Source organism: Leuciscus leuciscus, assembly GCF_965113295.1.
Source record: "Leuciscus leuciscus genome assembly, chromosome: 5".
Classification (NCBI taxonomy): domain Eukaryota; kingdom Metazoa; phylum Chordata; class Actinopteri; order Cypriniformes; family Leuciscidae; genus Leuciscus; species Leuciscus leuciscus.
In genome coordinates this window covers 39,223,395-39,241,607 of record NC_138729.1, presented here as the reverse complement: position 1 = coordinate 39,241,607, position 18,213 = coordinate 39,223,395, and the positions used below count along the sequence as shown (strand labels likewise).

At 38.8% G+C, this 18,213-nt stretch overlaps 1 protein-coding gene across 8 annotated transcripts in view; it reads right to left on the bottom strand.

Annotated features, from left to right (window-relative positions):
• gria3a (glutamate receptor, ionotropic, AMPA 3a) overlaps positions 1–17,508 on the bottom strand; it is a 38,829-nt gene extending 21,321 nt beyond the window's left edge. For 4 of the 8 annotated variants that reach the window (XR_014205866.1, XM_082168712.1, XM_082168713.1 and 1 more), the window contains exons 1-9: positions 16,633–17,506; positions 16,244–16,402; positions 10,805–11,044; positions 6,321–6,508; positions 4,973–5,026; positions 4,718–4,879; positions 4,210–4,377; positions 3,827–3,931; positions 1,495–1,602 (exon numbers count right to left, since the gene is read on the bottom strand). Coding sequence is in view for 6 of the 8 variants with exons in the window: in XM_082168712.1 (XP_082024838.1) it covers positions 1,495–1,602; positions 3,827–3,931; positions 4,210–4,377; positions 4,718–4,879; positions 4,973–5,026; positions 6,321–6,508; positions 10,805–11,044; positions 16,244–16,402; positions 16,633–16,720 (1,272 nt within the window). In the remaining 2 variants the exon portion in view is untranslated. Of the gene's footprint in view, positions 1–1,494; positions 1,603–3,826; positions 3,932–4,209; positions 4,378–4,717; positions 4,880–4,972; positions 5,027–6,320; positions 6,509–10,804; positions 11,045–16,243; positions 16,403–16,632 lie in introns of all 8 variants that reach the window. The other 4 variants (XR_014205865.1, XM_082168710.1, XM_082168709.1 and 1 more) reach the window with 3 other exon arrangements.
• Between the last annotated feature and the right edge of the window lie 705 nt (positions 17,509–18,213).

Here is an 18,213-nt window from a genome sequence, read left to right as displayed (position 1 = left end):
AACTAAATTGAGTGAAATATGTTTATTTATGTAATTCTGACTGGTCTTATAAATGCTCACTTTTCTAATGTACCTGTATTAAAATAACTGTATTCCTCACTGACACAGTTCTGAAGTTCATTTGATATTTTCATCACTAGGATTTGGTTTCTGTGACCTTCAGGTTATGCATTATTCAAAAGATTAATTACCATATTCACTCTTTAATTAATATTCTTTCAGTTTCATCTCAGTCCTCGCCTCTATCCCCCCCCCCCTGCCCTCAAGTTCTCAGAGTTCTCCATTAAGGACGTAATTATGAAACTCGTTTAAGCCCGGCTGTAATCACTCTACAGCCCCAACCGATTCACTTCCAGCATTTGGTTCAATTAACACATGTTTCTTTAAACACAATGAGTCGTCCAACGTAACATGTCCAGTAGGCAAAACATTATCACGTGCATAACCTGGCACGTGTCCTGTTTGAAATGCTCTAGATTAAGAAGTTCTGCATTTCTTGTTAACTGTTAATATATGGGATGGACAGTAAAATTCTAATTACATTTTGCTATTTTAAAATTGTATAAAACCACAGTTCACTCGAATATATTCATCATTTTGCTTTGGTTGGGAGTTACAAAATTAGGGCTGCTTGGTCAGATTTTTTATTTTTAGTCAAATAAAATTGCAGCTGTATTTCATAGGATGTATCTAAACAGTGGCAGTACATTTGTATGCATATAATTTTGCAATATTACTGGAACGTAATATTGAATGAAAAGGCACTGAGCTGGTTCCCAACCACAACTCGTCTTCATGTGGCACTTAAATAGCCACTAATAAATGAGAGAAATACGTAAAAGCCAATCTAAGCAAAAACTTTAATTGTATTGATTTGCTATTGAGTGGACACTGCTCACTCTCGCTCACAGTCATGCCCCTGCTCACATTCATCGTTTCTGCTGGGACGATTATGTCATTTTAGGGAGCTAAATTAATAACTGTCTGCACCTAATGGGCACTTCTGATTTGACAGCTGGAAATTAAAAACAGCTCAGCTAGAAAGTGCAGAGAACATCTGAACTCTGAGGGGATGTAAAATAAAACACTTTACTTAATATTGCACATGTGTGAGAAAACCCTAAGCCACTTTTTGTTTGCATGTGTCTATGTACACTGTCATTTGCATCCAGCCCGACATCTCAGTTGTTCAGTACTTACGTTTGGTGAAGTGAAAGAAGCAGAGATAACCTATTTCTTACCAAAGCCAGTATTGTGATGTCACTGCTACAACAGGCCACTGGAATGGAACTGAAAATGCTTTGGCACTCACACGGATACAGTTGAAACACTCTATTGTGATCGACTGTTTCAACATGTAGTGAGTGAGTGCAAAGCAAAGCAAAACATAAAAACGTTCTGCCCCCCCAGGATGCAATGCAACTGTGACACTAAACCTGAGAGGGCAGAAGGGTCATGGTTCGGCATATTTAAAAGCAGCTTTAGATAGTGTACCATGATAGTAGTGACCACAATGGTTCTGTTTTCCACAGATGAGGATTCGTTGGTAACCTGCTGCTCCACTATATAAACAAATTTCTCTAATTCATTCCAGTAGCCAATCTGCAAGAGACAGAAACAGAAACAGCAAAAGCATAAATAGAATCAATCAATCACTGTCAACCAATAAAATAAATGAGTAATACAGAAAGAGAATGACTCAGTAGAAACATGATCTCATGAATGATGGAGGAGGAAAGCAAGTATGATGGTAGCTGGAGCATTCAAGTGCAAGTTAAAGGGGTTGTATAGTGAGAAATACAATTTCCCTTGATCTTTTAAGATAAAATGTTTATTTGTACTATAAAAAACAGATAAGAAAAAAAAAGAAAAAAAAAGAAGAAATTGGAAACAAATGAAACATTTAATGATGAGGGTCTAAAAGATGGCAATAAAAAAAAAACTCTTGCTTAACTCTTTCCCTGCCAGCGTTTTTTTTTTTTTTTTGCCAGCCACTGCCAGCATCTTTGATAATTTCCACAAATATTCATGCCCCCCAGAATATTTTGTTGCATGAATATTTGAACATGCAATATCAAAAGAAAGAACAAAGCCTCTGCTTTTAAACAATTCTTTTTTATTCTAGCTTCACGTATTCTTTTTTTTTTCTTTTTTTTTTTTATGTGGGTAAGCAACATTTTGAACAAAAAGCTAAAAAAAACAAAAAAATCACATTTTTGTCAAAGACTACATGTGCATAAGCAGTGCTTTTATCACTTGTTTCTGCTTCTTTTTCGCATGTGTTTTGATCCTGAGATTTTGTACTCTTTCAGAAGATGCTTAACAGCACCCCCTAATATAAAACAGTGAAAACACGGATTGCCGGAAAGTTCCATCAATAGCGGGAATCGTCCTGTCAAATATGACGGAAAATTCCATCGATGGCGGGGAAAGAGTTAATAATGACTGTTTTTCTGTTTTTGAAGCAGAAAAAAATGTATATACAGTATTCATTCTCATCGGCCACCCTTTCAACTGCTAGTTAACGCAAGTATCTAATTAGCCAATTACATGACAGCAACTGGCATGGCAGACATGGTCAATACGATCTGCTGAAGTTCGAACTGAGCATCAGATGGGGGGAAGAAAGATGATTTAAGTGACTTTGAACGTGGCATGGTTGTTGGTGTCAGACAGGCTATTCTGAGTATTTCAGAAACTGCTGATCTATTGGGATTTTCGCACACAACCATATCTAGGGATTACAGAGAATGGTCCAAAAAAAAGAAACTATCCAGTGAGCGGCAGTTCTGTGGGAGAAAATGCCTTGTTGATGCCAGAGGTCATACATTAATATATGGCTTTTCTCGTCACTCAAAACGCTTTACATATGGAAGGGAGGAATCTCCTCAACTACCACTAATGTGCAGCATCCACCTGGATGATGCAACGGAAGCCATATTGTGCCAGAATGCCCACCACACACCAGCGTATTGGTGGAGAGGAGACAGAGTGATGAAGCCAATCAGTATATATGGGCCGGGGATGATTAGGAGGCCATGATGATGGACAGAGGCCAATGGTGCTTTTTTACAGTATAGTGTCCCCAATCCCCATCACTATACTGGGGTATTAGGACCCACACAGACCACAGGTTGAGCACCCCCTGCTGGCCTCACTAACACCTCTTCCAACAGCAACCTAGTTTTTTCCAGGTACTGACCACGCTCAACCCTGCTTAGCAACAGTAGGCAACCAGTCTTGGGTTACAGGGTGATATGGCTGCAGGCAACCAAGGTAAGCAGAAGAGCATCACTGAATGGACAACACGTCAAACCTTGAAGCTGATGCTGACCATGTCCTTCCCTTTATGACCACAGTGTACCCATCTTCTGACAGCTATTTCCAGCAGGAAAACGCACCATGTAACAAAGCTCATCTCAAACTGGTTTCTTGAACATGACAATGAGTTCACTATTCTCAAATGGCCTCCACAGTCACCAGATCTCAATCCATTAGAGCACCTTTGTGATGTGGTGGAACGAGAGATTTGCATCATGGATGTGCAGCCGACAAATCTCCAGCAAATGCGTGATGCTATCATGTTAATATGGACCAAAATCTCTGAGGAATCCCAGCACCTTGTTGAATCTATGCCACGATAAAATAAGACAGTTCTGAAGGCAAAAAGGTACTAGCAAGGTGTACCTAATATAGTGGCCGGTAAGTGTATAAATATATATAGTCTCATTTTCAGCACTGCTAAATGTTCTAAAATGACTTGTGGCTTCACTGTGACATTAATATTGTGTGAATTTATAGAAACTGCCCTTCCAGAGCCACTAACCTTTTTGGCTCCTCCCGGTTTCATTTCATAAACATCAATGGTGTAATTTGATCGCCGTCCAAAGGAGTCGAACTGAATATTTCCCGTCATACCCTGAACCTGAACCTGCAGAAGGAAAGCACACAGGAACAGTAACACCCACAAAATAACAAGCAAAAGTAAAAGAAAAGAAAAGCATGAAACAACATTATTAAAAGGTAATAATAGGTATCATTTAACCATACAGGTGAAAATAAACACAAACTATTTCAACAAATGTAAATGCATATCTAAACAGTAGTGAACATTCATTTACAGTAAAAAATGTGAATGTTGCTGTTGTTCTAACTCTTCGAAGAAGTCTCTCAGCTCTCTGTCTGAGGCCCTTTGTGGACCGCTCCTACCATTTTGAGAGCTCTTTCAATGTCGATTCCTTGGCTCCATGGTACGGCCGGGTTGGCAAGGCAGTCGCCTGCACTCCCTCGACGGGAAATATCAACGCGCTGACGTCTCAAATACCGAAATGCCTCAGCGATCACCAGGATGGCATCGTGTGTCAGTGCAGATGTATACTAAACATGACAACAAACAGACAAACGGTTTGCATCCATGGAAACATCAGTATAGAAAGAGAACCACACTAAAGTCTAGCAGTTTTTTCAATACACTGCATTTTGACTAAATGAGTGCTCATATTCTATTAAATAAAGGTGCAGTATGGGAGAATTTCAGCAACATAGGCAAGAAACAACAAAAAAGAGATGATTAATAAAACTACTGCATGATTGCTACATTAAACTCATCAAAATATGTTATCATAAATTACACATACAAGCATATTCACAAGTGGCACACTCCCAAATAAACACATCACAAATGCACATAAATAAGCATAGAAATATAGAGAGAGACCTTCAGGGGAGTGTTTCTAGACTCAGGGAACTCTCTCTCATCGAGCCGCTCCCAGCGCTGGAGAAACTGCTGCACAATCGGACTATCAGAATTTATAATTTGGAATCCGGTAATATTTGCTCCGCCTGAAAACACCTTATCCAAACTCATGTTAGAGAACCCCTGCAGAGAGCAATGGCCAATAGTCAAAAGTGAAAGGTCACTCACAGAAGGTTAGGAAATAAGAGCTCTTTGCATGTGTGTGTATTTTCTCACAAGATTAGCCAGGATGTAATGATATCCTCGACCGTTCTTTCCTGAGATCACAACCTGGAAATAAAAGAATGGAAGAGTGTCATCCAGCATTATGTCTGATAGTTTATGTGGACATGATATCAAAACCAATGAATAGGTGAAATTGGAAACAAAATGCAAAAGCCTTAACTGCAGAAGGATGATTCTGTAACTATGGGCACTTTGCAGTCCCAGCGGAGGAAAGGAAAAGTTTGCTTGCGTTTTTCTTTTTATTATTAGTAAATAATTGGGGGGGGAAAAAGTGTACTGGGGAAAAATAATGGTGTCTTTCTTTTTATTATTAGTATAGCTGAATACTAGGGAAAAGTCACGGGCCATGAGTGACAAGGTCTTTTATTGTCATTTTATGGGTAATAGTTTCTGCCACGTCATGGAATATTTGAAATTACAAATAAAGCCAAATATTTAAAAAAATACTTTATTTTAAATGAAAAATGTCAAGTGTAACTACCACAACATTTATGTTAGGAAAAATGTATATACACAGATAGATGGATAGATAGATTTAAAATGTTTTTTCACTGAACCAATCAGGTCAGTAGTGCCCATTGTTACGTAATCAGATATGAATGAACTGTCTCCATTGTCCTGCTTGAACCTGTTGGGAACTGTGGAGCTGTTACAATGCATATTCCCACACATCACAGGACTTGTGTTATTATTTATTGTTCTACAAAGTTGCAGCGCTTGAATACATTGGCAATATTAAAATTTTTAGTGCTGTGCCAGCACAACATAAAGGTATGACCCAACCACAACCACACACACACACAGCTATTGATTTACAAATAACAACAGACAGCCAGTCTGCTGAAAGCGCCGAGCTCTGAGCACTGATTGATCTACTTGTGGATTTCATTATCTCTGTGACCTCCTAGTGACACACACGCACACACATTCTTTTCTACTCTGTTTCAATGCATATGAGTGTGTGGGGGAAAAAAACAGGAAAATATAGACAGAGGGTAAAAAAAACTGAAAGAGAAAGAATAAGTGAAAGAGACAAACAGAATCGGAGAATGTAACAGTACCTTTGAGAGCTGTATTTTTGGATGAGAGGAAAGGGAGTATTTTTAGTTTTCTCACTGTTCCCTTGTTATAGGACGCTGTGCCCTACTTAGACAAACACACTCACGCTTTCACACACACTATTTTTATCACCTTATTCGCTAACGACAGTTGAATTTTGGAAAGGTATTGATCGATACCACAAGACTGATAACTTTTCCTGATCTACCACTATGATAGACAGACAGTCACTGTAAACAGACTCACAGGCCGGCAGATGAAATGATGTGTTTTTATTTACCTGCTCTAGAATACTGTTAATGCGTTCAACCTCACAGTCAATAAGGAAGCGTTTCTCCTGCCGACGATCCATTTCTTCAACAATGCGTCGGTATTCCAGCGGATCCACTATGTTCCCCACTGAACGCGCCGTCACCTGCCAATTATTCATCACTGCGGATTCCATGATGGCCTGTAGGATGGAAAACCCTGAGAGAAAAAGAGAGAATAATTCATGGTGTGAAAAACACTGCTACACCGGGCCTGTGCAGATGTAGTAACAGGGCAGAATTGGGCCAGAATGATGGAGCAAGTACTGCTTCATTTCTCTTCCTGGTTTGAGAACACACAGGAACTGCTGATGCAGTGCAAATCTGAAGGGATGAAAGGAGGGAAGGCTGAGAAAGAGAAATGGTGAATGTAATTACAGCAACTCTGCACCAATGATACTAATGCAATGGCAGAACGCACATATTTTATGCATATGTTTGTGCAGGTGTGTTTTTGGCCTTCATTCATGTATTTCTCTGATACGTTACACTATAGATCAGATCCAATGCAGATCATATATTTTACGCAACTGATCAGGTGTTCTGTAATACATCAGATCCACTGCAGAACATATTAGACCCCTGGATAGGCCCCCTGCCTCAGCGAGTGAGGGTTTTGTTTGCTCTGATATAAGCTATGATTACCGTAAACATTTTGGGGGAAAAGTCTTTCCATCCTATATGTATTCAAGAGAAGAAAAAAACATCACTAAGGAAAGTGGTGCAAAAAATAAAACATATTTACATATCTTCTGACAGATAGATAGATAGATAGATAGATAGATAGATAGATAGATAGATAGATAGATAGATAGATAGATAGATAGATAGATAGATTATTTTCTGTATTAATAGACAACATACCAACTTAACCTGTTAAAGGATTCAAAGCAAACACAAAAGCAATAACACCCTTTATAACCTCCAACTCAAGGCCATACACACACACACAGGACACAAATCAGCCCTGATCTATTTGATCTCGTTTTTAGCCCCACGACCACATTTATTATAGGACAACACGCGCACACATACACTCAATCACTATTTTAATTAGCATACGTCCTAGAGTGCCAGACCGCAAGGCTGTTTAGCAGTGACCAATTAATCCAGACTGACAGCTTGCAGAGAGGTGAGAATTCAAATGACATACATACACACAAGCACTTCAAATCTTTAAGTCATACATGTTATTAAGAGGAAGGGCACGTGCCATGTGATAGCAGCGCTCAGACCTGCAAAGGTTTATGAGTTAATTAAACATTGCTCCTCATTAGCAATTAAGAGGGTCTTGCTAACCACTGTATGGACAAAATCTTTTACAGTCCTTCATTAAATATCTCTTAACCTCTGACAGATTAATTTTCCAAATTATATACTTGGCCTTTTGAATTATTTATTGAGCATCTCTGCCAAATATTGCGGCACCCATCTGAACATCACAACTCGATGTCTCTGAATGTTTATGTGAACCATCAAGCCAAGGCTCCAATCTCATGCAGATTTTTTTTAATCGTCACTGTTTAGCATATTTAACAGATCCAAGAGCCCTGTGGTGATGTAAAGCCATTTAAAGTTTGGCACTACCAGCACAACTTCCTGCTGAGTGTAGTGGATGATTTCAAGGGTGGTAACAGATTGAGACTGTCTTCACTGTATATCATGATTTGAGAATGATCTGATTCCAAAGAGCATGATCTTGTGCTTCAATGGAAGAAAATCTGACCTTTTGTACAAATTAGTTCACATGATCAATGAGGTCTCTGAATTTTGCCGCCTATAGTATTAAGAAGTGCAGGTCCAAACAAAATTCCATTAACTTCTAGCTGTAAGTACACAGTTACTCCAAATATTCTGTGCATTAGTATGATGGGTTTAATCCATTAAGGAGGATCCCTGGAGTAAACATAACAAAGTCTCTCTCGTTATCTTAAACTGTCCCTGTAAGCACTCTCTTCAGAGTAAACAAGCAAGGAAAAAAATGTGTGATTGTTGGCTGTAAGCCCATCAGGTGATTTGGAACACAAACAGAGAGGAAAACGGTCCTCAATTATACCAGTGTTTGACTCTGCTGTCACAATACCTGATATGAGGAGTGATGTCTACTGCTTTAGCTGTAATTTGCAAGCCAAAATCTGATTTCTAATATTTGTGTGAACAAAAGCAGACATTAGACCTATACAACGCATCAGGCACATGCACAGATGGTCTATCTGTGCACGTGCCTGATGCGTTGTATAGGTCAAATACTAAGTGGTGCTCAAGCACCTGCCATTTTGGCCTCTGACTAGACACTTTTTATTTTATTTTATATTTTAGTTTTTGTTTCAATTTGGCCCATGGCATCAATTCTCAGCATGTGCCCGACAACTTATTCTTAATAATTCTGTGAGACCGCACGAGCCCCTCCCCCTCTCCGACATCCCTCGTCACAGTCACCACAGCGCTCTGCAGAGCAGGCGAGCAGCATCCACGTCTCCCGGATCTGCTTCATTGGTGACAGCCAGGTAACGATCGTGTCTGCGCTAAACCTCGGCACTGTTTGTCACCACTGTGAAATTAAACCACTATTTAAACATCTCAATACAGCCAGCCTAACTTAGCCAATAGCCCTCCATTAAAGGGGTCATGACATGAGAAATCAAATATGCCTTATCAAATAAGAGGTATTTGTACCAATAAAGCATCCTCAAAGTTTCATAGCTTAAAATGTCCTCCTTATAAAGAAAGCATTTATTTATTCAAGATCAAAAAATGGCTTGTTTTGATATTGGGTGACCTGTGACATCACATGGGCAAATATATTTTGCCCCTTTAAGCTTAAGCGCAAGATAGTCTACCGTTGATGTAAAATAGAGTCATACAAGGTCAGAAATACCACTAGAATAAATAAAAATGCACCCAAAATTCAAGATATGAATTGCCCTTGTATGAGTTCTTGTATTTTGTGTTTATAACATAATATTGTGAAGAAAATATCACACTAGCAAGAGTGCTATTTTCTTATATCAGCACGATTGCAAAATGTGATATTTATTTTATACAACAGTTCAATAAACAATAAGTTGATTATTTTCTCATTTATAGAGACATTATTTTACAAACGAAAAGAGTGATAGCTCTTACACAGACAAGTGTTTTTTGCCAAACTAAGCAGAAAAGTTGCGTCTCCCAGTAACACACAGCGGTGTTTCGTTCTTGAATGATTCACCGTTATTGAATGAATCGGCTGAGTCAAATATTCAATGACCCATTCATAAAGTGAACACTTGAAAGAATCTTCATGAAAGAATCAGCCGGTTTGAACGAATTAGTTGAATGAATCATTCTATGATTCACTTATTACGACTTGCCACCATTTAATTTTTTTCCCCATCATTTCATATTTCTATATTCAAAATGTTATATTTAGAACATTAATCTCATGACATTATTTGGGCAATTGTAATTGCAGTGTACATGGTTGATAAATGGTAAGATGGATTTTGTTGATACTGATTTAAATTAATTGGTATAACAGCCCTATAGTGTATGGTAATAAATAGTGTAACTAATCAACAATTTGACACTTTACATTTTATAAGTAATTATACAAGGGGTGCCTTTTTTTTCACTTGAGCACTTGCCACCCAAAATGTCAGTGCATGTCCCTGACAGACTTGGTATTCTATAGGCCCAGTTTCCACCTGGTATTAAGATGCTTTTTCAGTCATCCAATCACACGCATTACTGTTTACACCTGATATTAAAATGCGTTTTAAATGCATCTCTTTTCATTGAGACACTCACCTCTTATTTTGACACATTCTACACCACTTTTGTTTCTACACCACAAAGTTTGAAATGCTTGTTTTGGTGCAACACTCACAACACTTCTCATTACCCTTCATATTACCCATATTACCCTACACTACCCTTGATTATGTATTAGGTTAGTAGGTAGTCTTTTGTATCAGTTTGAACACATTTAACCACATGAGCATCTACACTACAAAAGAAATTCAGTTGAATGTGTTTTTGACTACCGATGTAGAGATCCCAACCATGGATTTTTTTTTGTAATTTTTCAATATGCTGTTACATTCAATAAGCTATTTAAAGATGCTGACTCGGCGTCACAATATGGAAGAAAAGATCTGTCGCTACTCCATTTCATTACAACTTTAAAGGTATAGTTCACCCAAAAAATGTCATACCACCTTCTGTATGACTTTCTTTCTTCTGCAGAACACAAAAGAAGACATGTTGAAGAATGTTGGTAATCAAACAGTTTTGGTGAGCACTGACTTCCATAGAATAAAAAACAACAACACATTTCTCAAAATATCTTCTTTTGTGTTATTGCGTTTTCATTTTTGGGTGAACTATTCCTAGTGTTCGAAAACTTGTTTGAATAGTGTTCAGGTGTGTGTGTGTGTGTGTGTGTGTGTGTGTGTGTGTGTGTGTGTTTACTCACCTCTATCAGTGTCATACAGGTAGACAAATTTCTCCCATTTGTAATGGGCTAGCAAGCTGAGCAGCGCCCCCCGGAGGCTCGGCCTCATCTGCATGACAAACTGCACATCTGTGTCCGTGGGAAAAGATGGAGTGATGAAGGAGGTGTGCAGAGCGCCGCAGAACGATGTCAATGTGTTCATTGACCTCCTGTCATAGAATCCAAATATTGCATACACACCCCTGGAGAACTGAGAACAGACTGCCAGACCAAAAGAGAGATGGAAGCATCAGTCAGTACATTTTAAAATAAACAAACATTAAACACACAAACTTACAAGAATTTTGATTTGTATTATGACACTCCCTACTGAGTACATGTACTTGTATGTGTGTGTCTGAGTATGTCTTTAAAAAAAACCTGAAGAGACAATAGCCTGTTAAAATGGAGAGATTTTGACATCATATTTGATTTCACAGACTGCATGTATTGCAATATGGCGTACATTCTTCTCAAATCCAAATCAAATGTCTTGTTATTTATTTATTTTAAAATACCCTAAATGCAGTTGTCATCTAAATTATTTAAAGATAAACTGCAAATGTTTCTAAATCTAGCAACCATGTAGCTGTTCACTGACGTCTCCACGACCCAAACCATGAATGAATCCTTAGAAAAGTCAGTGTTAAGCATTAATTCAGCTTTTGCTATCTAATTAACTGAATATTTACAACCATATGTTCTCCAGAAAGAGTACATTTTTACTATTTGTTTCCCAAAGCAAATTATGTTTTGCCTTACACAAACACCTGCCTCTTGAAAAGAAGAGAATATGAGAGAATAAGGGACTACGGAAGGATTAGAGGTTAGTTGATTCTAGGAAAAGGACCAAACGGGGCAAATGTTCCCAAATGTTTCCAGAAGACATACAAACAAAAAAAGCAAGGCAAAAGAATTATGTGGCATGTAAGCATGAGGGAGAAAATGAAGAAAATACAAGCAAATGTCAAATTACTCAGAGAGCCCAGAGGTTAAAAATCATCACACAGAGATAAACACACACATACACAGCCTACGCTTGAAAAAAATAATGCTCAAATGATCATGCAGCACAGAAAATATATTCATACACAATAGAGAGCTTTCGTACAGCAAAAAAACAACAGCAACAACAATAAAGAAAACCTTTGCAAACACTCACTACATACAAACACACACACACACATGTAGGCCTATACATAGAGCCATACCCACCAAAGACACTGAAGGGGAAACATCCTCAATATTTAAATAAAATAGCAGTCAGTCAAAATGTGTTTTTATAATGAGCAGAATCTTAATCCACTAAAATTGTGGTGGCTGCCATTGCTTTCCTGTGCACCACCCATCACTTCACACTCCAGTCCAGTAGGTGGCGGAGGCTGTATGGTGCCCGCCATGATTTGACTTTTAATACTGATTAACTATTGGGATCTTTTCACAAAAAAACAATCAGAGCACTTGGACAATGATCAGTGAGACACATAGCCTATATTTTTTGCTGACACTATTGGATGTTTTAGTAATTGTTCAATCGAGTCCTGAATGGACTCTACACATGAACGTTTCCACATTTAGCCTCAGTGGCCACTGCAAATCTGCTAAATCCTGAGGAAGTGTTACATGACAGAATAAAGCAATATTGATATAATCTACCTTCACACTAAATGTATTTAAAGCTGGTGTTTAGTTTGGTTAATAATATATATGATATACAGTAGCCTGCTGTATTATAATATAATGTAATTATTTGTGATTGACAAAGTTTGCTAAGAGAGAATACTATAGCAGTAGGCATTCACCAACTGGATAGGCTATTCATTAAATGAGTCCAAAGAAGAAAGATAACCATACACATCATATCTACACACAAACTGAGTGCTGTTTTTGTGTGGGTATATGTTTTAGTGTGTATTTGTGTGTAGGGGTATATGTTTTAGTCAGTGTGTGTGAGTGTGAATGTGGTCCTGTCCTGTCCTCTTTCTATATTGATTGTGCCTCAGTGGAAAGCAGCTCTCACCATGATAGAACAAACCAAACGATCACTGCAGTTCAGAAAGACACATTCAGTTCTTACTCACTCTCTCATTTTAGTCCTTAAAGCTGAAGAGTGTACTTTTTTGTTACAATACGTTCTTCTTACTCAGCTTAATATACAGTCATCTATAACTAAGTGTAGGTTGATTTTCCTGAAAAGTGTAAACACTGTGGCTCTGTGGTGCAATCAAAACATTGCTCAGCTTGTTTGCTCAGGCCAATGATGTGGCGGGACTTTCTGTTTGTCTGACCAATTACAGATGAGGCTTTGAGTGTTTGAAAAACCTGTTTGATAACAACTATTGGTGCACAGTATATCTGTGGCCATTTGCATTGTGTTCTCCCCCCAAAAAATATGAGAAATGGGGGTTATTTGCGGGGGGAGGGGTAATTGTTTAGACATTTTTCTAAATTATAATTATCTCACCTACATATTTGAACATGCAGTGCATTTTTGTTTTTACAATGGGGCAATTTTGTTGCACATTTAGCTTACACACAGCACAAGCCTGATTTCAAACGCTGAATTGAATTCACACACACAAAAAAAAGACATGGGATAGTAATGGTCCAGGCCTGTGGGCTGCTGTAAGTGAACTTTCAATTTTTCTCCTCGCACGCGATAAAACGTTTGGTCCGAGCGCACAAATGGAAGCCTGAAGCCTTGCACTCCTATAATAAGTTTATTTTATATATATATGTTTAGATGTATTTATATATATATTTTATATATATGTTTAGATTTTTATATATATATATATATATATATATACACACACATATTTACTGATTGCACTTCTGGCTGTGTTTAATTGGCTCTGTACTAGTACTCTGCACAATAACAATAAAGTTGAATCTAATCTAATAATTATTTTACCCGCGCTGGACAGAGATTGAGACGGTGCCACTGCACGTCATGCCATACCTCTGACGGCAGGAGCGAGTCAGCATGAGATCGGTTTACGAGATCGGCAAATTTAGAGGTTTACCATTATCGGCCGATAGCGATTGGTCGCAGATCAATCAGAGCACCCTAAATATTTTATTACGTATTGTGATGTACTACATATTAGCGAAACGGATTATCAAAAGGAAAAACAAAACTGATTGTAAGAAAGTGGGCAGTTTATGAGGACAAAATTATTTTATAGAAGTCAGACACTAGAAATCCGACCAGAGAGAAGTTGTGACACTGCACCAGAAGATCAAGCCATTTTGGTTGTTTTTTTCAGATTTTTTTTTTATGAAATGCATTTCGTTCAGTAAAATGAATAACATGCACTTAGAAAATAGATAGGGTGGATTTCAATTTCATGCCGTCGTTATTTTTGCAATTCTCTTTGGCGACACTAGTGGTGCAGAAATTATACAGAGACAAGGTAATGATTACATGTCTCTCTCTCCTTCATTTGTTTTTCTGAGCAAGCAGGTTACATCTGCTTACTACCTTTCTGCCCTTCTTTTCATCCGTCTCTCGAACGCTTCAGGGAGCAATAAGGAAAAAAATGATGAGAAGACAGAAAGTAGAAAGGGAGGGAGAGAGAGAGAGCAAAAGAGTGAAAAATAACATGTTTACAAACCCTCTGACCCCTACCGTTTTCTCTTCACTACACAGATTGCCTCAATTAAAACAGCAGGGTCACTGCATACGTATGCTGTCATAACCTTTTCTCGCAGGATCCGTTTGACGCACAAATCGCACTCACAACACTGAGCGACTGGTCTGAGCTAAAACCGGCTCACCTGACTAATAATAAAAGCACTGCATACAAAAGTTAGTGTGCTCTGATTCAAACACCACCCCAGAGAGAAAAATAAGTGTCTGTCTCTATTTATCAACCCTTCTTGCATCACTGTTAAAGCACTTTGTCATTCCTGTCATGTTATTCCTGGATATGTACTTTAAGCTTTAAGAGCATCTCCACAGTTTATTCATTAAACTTTAAAATCACCTTCAGAGTATTAGAGGTATGTGCATATGTCTCGCCTTGGAAAATCTTTTTATTTATGTTTTTAAAAGCCCGGTCATTTTTTTTGTCCAATGGGCCAACCTGATGCCTGGAGCAGTGTGTGTGTGTGTGTGTGTGTGTGTTAATGCAGTGAAGAAAGATCAATGACTGCAGCAATAACACCATAAGAGAGGAAACCAAAAGCTCACAAACACTGTCTCTCACATAGACACGCTCAGATGAGCAGCCAGGCCAGTCAGAGACACAAAATGGTAATGACAGCAGCTGTAAACAGGCATTTTATAATGATGGTAAAGCTCTCTCACTCTCACACACGCACACACACACGCACACTGCAGGGCACTAACCCTTGCACTGGTTTGGGCACGTGTGCAAATGTCAGCCTGCACTCATCATCATCGCTCTTTCTCTCGCAGTCCTTCTCCCTTTTTCTTTATCTCTCCATTATAAAGACCTGAGGCTTGTGCCACAGAAGAGTTTTTCACATTTTATTCTCTCCATTCCTCTTCTTTGCTAACTTCTCACACTATCAGTCTTTATTTGTTCTTTTTCCTTCTTTTTCACTCGCTTTATTTTCTTTTTCTTGATATCAAAATAATAATAACTACAAATAAATAACTTCATTATTGGAAATTAAAACATTATCTTTTTGTCATCTCCAACAAAATTATACATTTTCACTACACATGCTCCATTTTTCTCATTTGAACATTTTCTCTGTGTTTAAGGACTAAATATGACAGTTTATATTTGGTTGTGTTTTATTTTATGAATTCACTGGAGAAAACGTTTAAAAGAGAAAAAAAGAGCATGTGTCTTTATAGCAGTTGTGTGGGGGCAGCGCTTCATAACGAACGCTGACGCTTTTTGACATCTAGTCCCCTAGCTAGACTAGAAAGAAGAAGAACACTTGATTAAAAAAAAAGAAAAGAATGCATACTTAATGCATGCAATGAACTTTAAAGTTTGTAACAACAGGTAAAACGGTATAGGATTCAGTGACATACTGTTAGATATCAGAAACAGGACAGATCAACAGTCTTATTTATATGGTGTGGGCTGAGAAATTATGGAAACATGCATGTACTATGAGACATCCACGCAATTGAATTTTCTCAACACCTACATTGTGAAAATGATCAAGGTCCTGTGACTCATTGCTTGAATTGTTTCTGTTTGTTTTAGAAATTAGAATCTGAGGGTTGTCTCCTGCCTCCTCACAATATGTCCTTGCAAACCAAGCCTACATCTTTGGTGAGAATAGGAGCTTTTATTCTCAAAGAGCGCAGGAACAAGTCTTTTCTAAGTCTTCCTATAATGTCTATGATGATATATATATGAAGTGTATCGTTAAGAACACTTAAAGGAGAACAGGTGCAGAATTGCATGAAGGAAAAAAAGAGCATAGACTCACACGCGTGCGTGACTGAGAAGCTATTGGACGACTCCAGATTGTCCACGTTATAATTCAGGTGAAAGGGTTTCTCAGTGACGTTCTGATTGGTGTTGTAGAGCTGAACGGCGAAGCGGAACGCGCTGTGTTCCTGAACCGTGGAGCGCATGAAGAGACCACCTGTATGTGAGATCAGAATCAGATGAGTTAAGAACATCTACCTGAATTTACACTTGTTCGAGTGAGGGATAGTAGTAGTGCCATTCATATAATTCACACTCTGTTTGGCGCAAGAGGTGCAAACTTCTCGAATTAAGAATATGTGGGTGATGCAGCAGGTAGATGAGGATCAGCACGTGTACAAGGGGAAATGTTTTATGTTTTGAGCAATAAATAATCAAATCACTTACCGATATTGATCTGGTTTGGAAAGCCTGCCTGCGTTTGCAGCACAAGCCACGGCAGGAGCAGGACGCTCGCGTGCGCTCGGCGCCGCATTTTGTCTCCGACCTCTAGAATTCTTCAGCTCGCGCGCAACATCCAGACCGGGCGCGAGGGCGACAACAAAATCCTCCAGATGTGCACCGACTCCCTCACGCGATGCCGGATAGGTGCATTCGGGCTACAGGACGAGAGCCGAATACGAGCAAACAAGCACAAGAGCTCCTCAATTCAGGACAGCGCTGTAGATCATCCAATCGGACCGCTGATCAAACTTGATGTGACGTGAAATTACAACAGCAGCACCCGCGTACGCGCAAACGCACGCGCGCAACCCGCCACTGCGGACCCGCGTGCGCAGTCCGCATACAGCTCAAGAAAAATCGGCACGAGACCCTGGGAACCGTCCACTTCAAAGACGTCGTTTAAACCTCCTATATTCAGCCACAAATCCCTTCTCCATTTGTGCGCTCGGACCAAACGTTTTACCGCGCGCGAGCTGAAAAATGTAAAGTTCACGTACAGCAGCCCACAGGTCCGGACCATTACTATCCCACACCGGCATGCTAGTCATATAGTGTTAAAGTACGAATCTGTCGAAAAGCAAGAGGTGTCGATAAACGAGTGTAAGGTGCTTCTGCCTGAATTGTTTAACAGAATATTAATATTTTATGTCGAATAAAGGTTATCTCAGCAAGCTGTTAACTTGAGGTCTTTACCAAACACACTGCACTGCATGTGTAAACAATCCAATTTTTTTCCCCTCCGAATTTACCCCTACTGAGGTTCTTGCAGTTTCGTGATTATTATGCTATTATGATTCTATTATTTTCACGTACGTGTTTATCTATTTTGTCTTGTCCATATATTAAGGAGAATATTTTTTTCTATTTTAATCCTCTGATCTGTTTGATCACTGCTGTTGACTGTGTGGAGTCTGTCTCTGGAGTGCTTCAGATAACACAAGCTGTCCTTTATGCTTCTAAGAACTGACTGACTCATATAAAGAAAACATGTTCATCAATATTGATGTTTCAATGTGTTTATGTTCTTTATTCTTGAAACATGCTCTTCTAAGAGAAAAGCTATCTGCAGGTGTCTGTAATTGTGAAATTCTTCCACGTTTTCAGCCTTGGCATCACCCAAAACTGAAAGCTCACAGCACTGAGCTGGATACGGCTGACTAACAGCGACCCAGATTTCCTCAGCTCCTTATTTCCTATGTGAGTGAGTGTGTGTAAACTGACCATACAAGCCATGTCTGTGTATGCAGTGCCAGATTTATCAGACTGACTCTCTTGTTGAATGCAGACACACATACACACTCTCACAATCATCTCTCTCACTCACATTAAAAACACACTTATAAGTGAACCATGTGTGTGCTGATGTGAGTTGACCATCTTGTCTTTTGACTTGCAACTTGATGTGCAGATGGCTGGACAAGTATATAGTATATACAAATAGTTATTTAAGTCACACATAGTGACTATAAAGAGAATTAACTGGCCAAAATGACCAATCTTGCACCAGTTTCTTACAGGTGTCAC